The sequence below is a fragment of the Anser cygnoides genome, chromosome 7, assembly GCF_040182565.1.
Source record: "Anser cygnoides isolate HZ-2024a breed goose chromosome 7, Taihu_goose_T2T_genome, whole genome shotgun sequence".
NCBI lineage: Eukaryota > Metazoa > Chordata > Aves > Anseriformes > Anatidae > Anser > Anser cygnoides.
Genome location: NC_089879.1, coordinates 7,422,653 through 7,431,584, shown reverse-complemented (window position 1 = coordinate 7,431,584; position 8,932 = coordinate 7,422,653). Strand labels below are relative to the sequence as shown.

General features: G+C 42.8%; 1 protein-coding gene across 1 annotated transcript; it reads left to right on the top strand.

Moving 5' to 3' along the window:
• The first annotated feature begins 3,626 nt into the window (after window positions 1–3,626).
• On the top strand, window positions 3,627–8,533 carry KCNK18 (potassium two pore domain channel subfamily K member 18). Its single transcript, XM_067000763.1, has 3 exons — window positions 3,627–3,894; window positions 4,643–4,789; window positions 7,665–8,533. Exons 1-3 carry the CDS (start codon window positions 3,678–3,680, stop codon window positions 8,489–8,491), a joined length of 1,191 nt encoding a protein of 396 aa, XP_066856864.1. The 5' UTR covers window positions 3,627–3,677; the 3' UTR covers window positions 8,492–8,533.
• The last annotated feature ends 399 nt before the right edge of the window (window positions 8,534–8,932 follow it).

The following is an 8,932-nucleotide window of genomic DNA, read 5'->3' as shown; positions in this document are numbered from 1 at the left end:
TTGCTTGGCTTTCGTGTGAGCAAAGAATGCAATAGGAAGTTCTCCAGTTCAGGGTGAGAGTCCTGGACATCTTTGAATCCACTTAGCATTATATGCAGTGTCAGGATGCTAGTCCTGAGTGCTCTCAAATATTCCCAGAGGTTATAAGCTCAAGCACTTGACTCAAGCAAGAGCTGAGACTTTTACAGGTGGATACAAAGCAAGCTAAACCTTCCCCCGGGGAATCCAAGAGACTCTACACAGCCAATTAGCGCATTTCTCCATCTATCCCCAGCCGTCTGAGGTGCAAGGGGCCGGCAGGGAGAGCAGGAGGTGCCAGGAGGGAACAGGGGAATTCATCCTCCAGAGGAATATTATTGGGGTAGGGAGGAGAAAAATGAGCTCAGGGTGCCTGGAAAGCACGTGCCACTCGTCTGGCGGGTTGTGCATGCTGTGCTGTTTGTGGACTGTCCCAGGGACAGGTCTCAAGGGGCGGTGGGTGGGAAGGAGAGGGGTCTATGCGAGCTGGCAAGGCCCCCAAACACCACATCTGAAACCCCACTGACACCCCCCGTCCATCCTCACTGGGTGGGGTGACCTGCTTCTGGGGGGCAAATACAGTGATGCTCACCCAGAACCCAGACTTGGGCTCGTGTTGGTACAACTCCTGCTGCTACCTGTGGCTTGTTTGTTGCGGGGGGCTGATATCACTGTTATACGGAAACACTCCTGTTTGCTCGGGGAGCTGAGTATTCAGGGCATTCTGGAAATATTCTCCGTGGTGTGTATGTGAGCAGCAATAGATAAAATCCTCTGTGATCCTTGTTAACATCCAGTCTCACACTGATCATTTTAAATTCTCTTGGTCATGAAGTGCTGCCAAGCTGGGGTCTTAGTTCTTTATCAAACCATCAGTGCTGGATGCGAAAAAAAAAAAAAAAAGCAAAAAGTTTAGTCTGATGCCTTTTATTTATTTATTTTTTAATAAGGCTACTTATTTAATCACTCCCTTTCAAGTCTTTGGCTTTTTTCATAAAAAAGAGGAAGGTGTCATACTGTTGAGTATTGGCCAGCACAGTACACGGGGTCCAACAGCCCTTCGTAGAGCAGAAATAAACACAGCAGGTCTGTGACAGCGTGCTAGGTGTCTCGATGCCTGATGAGCTTTATCGATTATTGAAAACCTTCTCACTGCACAAACAATGACCTTCCTCATTTAACCTCTGTAATCCAAGAAAGTCAGATAAAGCATGACTTCTAATGTGTGTGTGTTTGTACTGGAATAATTAAACCTTACAGCTGTGGTCACAAACTTTCCTTTCAAGGAGCACCTTCAGAACACCCACATTTGCCCTAATCAAAGTAATGGAAGTTAGGAAAAGTGCAGGTTTGCTGTCCATTAACAAGAATAGGAAATGCATATTGCAAAAATCTCTCAATAGAAGTAACAGTAACTCAATTTGGAATAACTTGTGGTTAGTGGGATTTGCTTTTAAGCAACTGAGTTCGAATATGTAATACGGCAATAGTGGGAAATGGTTTAGATTAAGCAAATAATGTAAAAATCATTTCAAAATGTATTTTTATTAAATTTTCTTGTTGTCACAAGCTCGGATTCTGGTGTTGGAAATGGCTGAGAAGCTCCTGGGAATTGCTCAATACTTTGCAATCCTACCATGTATAGGAGGAGGCCAAGAAGTTTTTAAAGCACTTTGGAGGAAAGAGGCTTATGTTTGAGATGCAGATGAAAAAATCCACAGGACAAATTGTGTCAGAATTGCCATACTGGGCTGTGAGAGCCTTTTTTATAAGGACACAAATGTGAGTATACTGCCTCAGACATAAGGCCCATTTGGCCCAGTGTCCCATTTCACTTTCCCAGTTGCCAATTATTTTCAGTTCAGAGGGTTGCTGAACCCACTTTGGTTTACCTGTTGGTAACATTGAATGACTGTGCTTCTAAACTCTCCACCCTCTTCTTTAATGTATAGAAACCCAACATCCTTTGGAGTTTTCCAGCTAGGTGAAAATCATCTTCTTTTGTTTGTTTTGAACCAGGTTTCTACTTGCTTCATTTGATGGTCCCCAATTCTGGTCCCAGAAGAGCTGATCCCTTACCCACTCTCTCCATTAGTTTGAACCACGCATGAGTTTGAAGACTGCTCCTACATATCCCTCATGTTTTTTGTTTGTGTTCTTGTTTCATTGTTTGCTTGTTGTTTTTTTTTTTTTTTTCTCAAGGGTCAAAGACACTGCTTGGTCATTCCTCATGAAAGCTGTCCGTACTTTCAATCGTGCTCATCGCTGTTTGAAATTTCTCCAGTTTTAATAAGCCCTTTCTGAGAACGAGGGACTTTGTCAACACATCTGTAGAAATCCAAGTAACCTCTGTCAGCTTGTACGTCACTGTTACCCACTCTGTACAAAACTCGCCCAGAGAAGCCAGCCTTGTCCTTCCAGCACGGGGTACCCTGCCCACCGCCACCTTGCTCTGTCACCTGCCCTGCTGGTTGCTCCATGTCCCTTGTTCCCCTGGTAAGGGCACTGAATCTCAGCACACTGTCTTGAAGTGCAGCCTCCCAGAAGGTCCTGTTGCTTTTCATTAAGTATGAATATTAACAGTTTTTAACCCCGTGTTTCAGGACGGTGAAAAAAAAAAAAAAGATTGCAATAAGAGGATTTATGAAGGTATTGTAAAAAAAAAAAGCACTACTGGGTCAAATAATCAGAAAACCAGAAAAGTAGCAAGCACACAGGCTTATTTTTGTCTTAGCCCTGAAAGCCTCTTTTCTATAGTGGAGGCTGCCATACTAACAGGCATGTGATATCTTGTGATCCAATTTGCTGAGAGTTTGACCCAGAAGAAATCACTACAACCATGTAGTATTTCTTCATAGCGTGGAAGTTTAGCTTGCAAATATCTCAGAAGGTCTTGGCTGGGCAAGGCTGTCTCCATTTTTAATGAAATATTTAACAGCTCTTTCAGGCAAGTCCAACTCCCCTTACTACCACTATTAACATTATCAAGAGCAGTGTTCATTGCTCTAAGTGTTTTACAGTGATGGATGAAAGGAAAAAAAATATTTTTAATGTTGGATACAGTTTGAAAGGATCAGTAACCCTGAACTGAATGTCAGTTCTTGCTTACTAAAGTGAATGGGAGTTCAAATTAATGGGAAGATTTTAATCACATGAGAACTGACCAAAAACCTTCTTAGCTCTTTTTTTTTTTTTTTCTCCACTTCTGGGAGAAATCTTTATAGAAATCTGTCACTCACAGTGTGCATTTTCCCTCTGGGGAGCTAGAAATATGTTTCTTCTGTATCAGTGAGAAACTGTAGTTCAGAAAAGGAAACCTTAAAGACAAATTGGCCCGAAGAGAAACCCACTGAAGCTGGTAATCCACGTGCATTGCAGCAGTGGCTGGGCAGTAGTGGTTCGGGGATACAGGGGCATATTTTCGACTGAGAAATGTTTCAAAGCTTGATGAGTTGTGCTCCTTTTCCATTGGGACTGTAGTGCAATCTTCACTTATAAGACATGTGATCTGAAAGCCTGAGGCAGAACAATCCCTGTTTTCACGGGAGAAGCTTTTCTAGGATGCAAAAGCTTTCACATCCTCCTCCTTGTCTCTAAAAGCTATCTTCTCCACAAAATTAAAAAAAAAAAAAAAAGAGAGAGAAAAAAAAGAGCTTAGGATGGCATCAACATCACAGCCTCTGCGAGGTAAAAGGGCATGCAAAAAAATATTTTGGGCAGTATTTCCACATGCCTGCTTCATTCTGTCTCTCGTGATCTATGCTTTTCTTGGGGCTCTCATGTTTTCCCACATTGAAGGTAACCGGAAGGTAAATTTAAGTGAAGAATATAGAAATTTTCTGCAGAATCTGTGGTACATCTCCAGAAATTTATCAGGTATGTACCAGAATAGCAAAATAACTTAATTGTACACAGAGTTACTCATTCCTTTGCTTTCTGAATGAGATTTTTGGCTTTTGAAGACATTCTTCAAAGTAATAACGGCTGAGCCTGCAAATGGGATTTTCTCTGTGCTTAGCTGATGACTGCTGTTGCCTGCTTATCTTCCTTAACTGTGATTTTGACTGCAAGCTTCCTTGGTCCCTGTGCTCCTGCCTGTAAATACTTAAAAGACTTTTTGTGATGTGCTTGTGTTGTCCCTTTTTGCCCTAGTTCCCTAAAGTCCAGGAGCAGCTGAGATTTCCGTGCTGTTTCCCTCTGCCTGCTGGGGGCTGGGTTCTCTGTCTCAGAAAGTCTCTCCCTGCTCCCTTGTCCCAGCTCCGAGGATCCCTACCTGGGCATCCCTCTGGCAATGGGACGCTCGGGTGCAGGCAGGTGTGGTGCTGCTCCCCAGACCCACTTGTGCTGATGGAGGGGTAGAGTGGAGGATATGGGCTCGAAACCCTCCTGGATCTGCGATGGGGATCATACGTGGGCTTGGACTTTTGCTCAGGAAGCTGTGCTATCACAATTAGCCAGTGGACCCACCTCATTTTTTCAATGGGGTGTGTGAGGTGAATCTTTTTATCTTCTAAAGGACTAGGAGCAAACGCTCAGCTGGAGTAAAATTCCCTGGAATAATAAACCTAGGCTGCTCCCTGACTGGGGGTCTGCAAACTCTCAGTTTCTGCTGTTACCGTAACAGATAACATGACGGAAAACGAGGAGTCGTTTAAGGAAGAAATCCATAGACTGCTCAGCACAGCTAAACGAGACTGGTTTGTCAATCCAAAAGATATATGGAGTTTCTTTGGGTCTCTCTTCTTCTGCTGCACAGTATTCACCACTGTGGGTAAGTCTGGAGGTAAAGTAACCCTTACAGAACCAAATGCCACACTGCTTTCTCTAATGTATTTCTACCAGGGAATTAGGAAAAAAAAAAAGAACCTCCAATCCCACCTGAATTTTTCTCATGTGTGTTGATAATGGGTCTGCGAGGGGTGCAGCAAACACGGGTTTCAGAGGTGTAGCTGAGCCCCAGGGACAAGTCAGAATTTAAGCAATAGCGATGCTATGTGCTGATTAGTAGCAGCATTGCATGCATACTGTAGCATGTGCTCATATATGACATATGCACAGAACTATTACATTGAAATGAAAGAAAGCTCAATTTTTCAATCAAACCTTATTCCTGCCGCTATTGTGTGCTATGCTGGGTAATGTTTTCTTTACTGAAAGAGGCAATTCATTATGTGTATATTGTTTTTAAATTGCTTCCCTGTTGTTTATGTCTAATGTTGCTTTGTAAACCTCTGGATCTATAATTGACTGTGTTGTTGTTGTTCACAGTTCTCTGGGCTAACAGCACACAGCGCTGCTTAAATCACACCTCTGAAATCTTTCCTTCTGCCTTCATATTTCAAAGCATGACCTAGATCAAATAGGAACATCTGTTACGGTTTTGGCTCACGCTGCATTGCTAAATACAACTCCTCATGCTCATTTCCAAAGTTACTTTTGTCTTTTTGCTAATCTTTCTCAAATGCTGGCGAATACAGACACTATCTAAATATTTTGTCAGCATTAAGGCTGGGTGGGAAATAGTCCCACGGCATTGGATCAAATTGCAAATACGTTTCTCCACCGCATTAGGATATACTCAAGATCCCAGCACAGGTATGCATCTTAAGGCAAAATAAAACCTGATTATTCTCCACAAGGAATAAGGAGAGAGTTAATAAGTTCACTGGAGCATGTAGGATCTGCTGGCTCAGTCACAGCAGAGGCTTGAACCTCTGTCTCTGATGACTTTGGTGACTGCCTTCAAGCAGCGTACTGCAGCCCCTGAGTACAGCTGGCTCTCGTAGAGTGTGCTTCTCTCAGTGCTACACGCTGGAGTGCTTCTGTCTCAGGGAGATAATGACACATTTTTTATTCCACAGGCACATTTGAATAGCTTAAGAGTTCAGACACATGCTGGAGATACAGACTTGTACCTTCCTCCAAGTAAATATTTCTTAGTACAAACACAACACCAGAAACATTTCGAAGTGCCTCTTACCAGAAAGCTTCGACTTCAGCAAACAGGTGGAAAACCATATTGTTGAAGACTTCTTGCCTAGAAATACTTTCCCATCTCCATTTACGTGGGACTGTAGAGATGTTTCCATACACACTGGCCCAAGCGATCCATTTATTTCTAAAATTTCTAAACTACATTATTTTTGGTCTTCATAGCAGTGAGCATTCACACAGGAGCCTCAGGTTTTGAGCTGAGTTTTGGGACCGGTAGGAAGCCTGGATTATTTCTTGCTAAGAGATGGCTATTTCTGTTGTGGTGGGTTTGTTATCTGCAGTATTAGGAATTGGTAAATCACTTCAGGTGAGAGCCCACCCAGCTACCTTTAATTATCTAGCAGAAGCGAGCATCCAGGCTAGAGATCGGTGGTCAGAACTGCATAAGGTATTTCTAATGTATGGAAATTGAGAAGTCACTCTGTGCAATAACTGCTATAATTAATCTTCCCCAGTTGTTTCAGCAGTATTAGCATTCCCGATGAACCAGTGGGGAACAGAGTGACAGAGAATAAATAGTCTGTCAGTGTCCCACAGCAAAGCAGGGGCCAAGGCTGGATTCAGACCATTAGTGAATGGTCGGAGGACAGGAAGAAATCCACACTCCAGCATCCCAGCTGATAACCTCACGGGCTGAGTACCTGACCTGGGAGTTCACCTAAAAAAGAACAATGTGCTTGAACGGGGAGAAGAAATGCTTTATGTCTTTCTAGAGGATGAGGAGAAAAATGGTTGTTAAACTAATAAAATTAATGTAATGCAGATGTTTTCTAACACTGTAAGGGAAAAGCACTAATTTACAAACTGACATTCACATCCAACTGTTAGGGGAAGAAAAATTAAATACCCAAGTTGAATTTAGGGAGAGGGTATATCTTCTGCTACCATTTTATGGATCACAAAGGCCGTGTGGTTGGTAGTACTTTCCTATGTGTTGTAATTGATATTTGTAAGCTTTGGTACTCCGGGATAAGCATGCATTTCCTCATGTGATAAACAGATGTTTCTTCACTTGATCCTTTGTTTTTCTGTGTACATGTAAGAGCCTCTGAGAACTATGAAGCCAGTACAAATAAAATGTCAATACAAGGCATGCCATTAGAGCTAGATCTGATGAACTAGGAACAATTTCAAATTACGCTACTAGCTTACCATTCACGATAAGCGGTTTTGGCAAAGAAAAGCAGGACCTCTCCTGCTGTCTCCCCCTCTGGACCTTGCCTAGCCAATATTCCCAGATATGGAAATCTTCCTCTTCTCCATCAGGGCATGGGTTGGACCCTGGTCATGGACTTGCCCCAAATTCTTGCTTCTTCTCCCTAAATGGCCTCTTGTTAAGAGTCAGGTAAGTCAAAGAGCCCATGCGGGTATGGTAGGAAGAGTTAATCCAACGGAACTGGGAAATTCCAAACCTCCACGGGCCTGGAGAGGGCAGATGCCTGCATCAGTAACCAGGCTGCAAGGCAGAAATTTGAACAGCTTCAAAGCAAAGCCAAAAAGGACAGTATGCTCTGGACTAAAAAATGGCTCAGTAAAATTGGTGTCAGTAAAAAGTCCAGTACAGGTGTAATAAGTAACGTTCTCTCTCCCTCCCTTTCTCCCTTCTCTCTCTCTCTCTCTTTTTTTTTCTTTTTTTTTTTTTTTTGTTCAAGGTTATGGTAATACCTATCCTGTGACAAGGACTGGAAAATATCTCTGCATGTTGTATGCTTTATTTGGCATCCCTTTGATGTTCTTGGTCCTGACTGACATGGGAGACATCCTTGCGACTGTCTTGTCCAAGTCTTACAACGAATTCAGAAAGCTACAGTCAAAACTTCTAGCCTTTAAACTCTGTTCCGGATCCACATGTAACAGAGGGGATAGATCAAAATCCAGAGTGCTGTCTAAAGTAGCTGCAAATGAACCCTTGAATATTGTGGAAATGTTGAAAAATCAGTCAGCTGTTAAAAGAAAGCCGGTCCAATATCGCAATGCTGAAATTTTTGAGCTGTTAATTGCCAGAGAAAATGAATACAAAAAGCCATCAAGAAGTAAAAGCATAGAGAGATGGAGCTCATGTCCTGAACTAGACAGGGGAAAAACAATGTCCAGAGTAATTGAGAATTTTGACAAAATAGGAAAAGAGTTAGAAAAATTAGATGTGCCCATTGTGTTAATGGTGCTGGTTATCTTCGTGTACATCTCCTGTGCAGCTGCCATTCTTCCAAACTGGGAAACCAGATTGGATTTTCAGGAAGCCTTTTATTTCTGCTTTATCACCTTGACAACTATTGGGTTTGGAGATACACAACTGGAACATCCCAAGTTTTTCTTGTTTTTCTCCCTCTATATTATTATCGGCATGGAAATTGTCTTCATTGCTTTTAAGCTGGGCCAGGACCGCTTAATTGTCTTATATAAAAAGGTGATTTCATTTTGTGGAGAGAAAAAGATGCCATCAAAGAAGGTATATCCAAAGAAGTTATATCCAAAATAAGCGTAGTCATTTCTCCCTCAATCATATGCATTTGCCCCTGCGATGAGATGAAACTGTTCTTGTGCATTTCCACTCTCTGCCTTGGGCTTGCAGAAGGCACATTTTCTTCTGATTCCCCGTGCTAATCTGCTGTAAACTGGCTGGATGCCTGAGGAGACACTTGGTGTAGGCATCTCCAGGGAGTACTTTCCAACAAGGGTCCCATCTCCTAAATAATAAAAGCAGATAATGCATGATGAAAGAGCAGAAAGCTCTCCCTGCCGGCGCTCCCCAGCACCTTTTGCAAAGCTCTGACTTTCAGCAGGCTTCCTGTCCTCTCTTCCACAACAAGCCAACTGAGTTTTTTTTTTAGCACTTCTTGCAGAGCCCAGATCCCTGTCTCGTCCTGGCACCCTGCCTGCAGCCAGGGACAGCTGGGTCGTGGCTGTCCGTGCCGAACTG

Excerpts from the sequence above, each read along its gene's own strand:
- KCNK18 (XM_067000763.1), top strand. The coding sequence starts at position 3,678 with ATGGCATCAACATCACAGCCTCTGCGAGGTAAAAGGGCATGCAAAAAA. Across the intron at positions 3,895-4,642 it reads CATCTCCAGAAATTTATCAG|ATAACATGACGGAAAACGAG; the intron begins GTATGTACCAGA and ends TTACCGTAACAG. Across the intron at positions 4,790-7,664 it reads CACAGTATTCACCACTGTGG|GTTATGGTAATACCTATCCT; the intron begins GTAAGTCTGGAG and ends TTTTTGTTCAAG.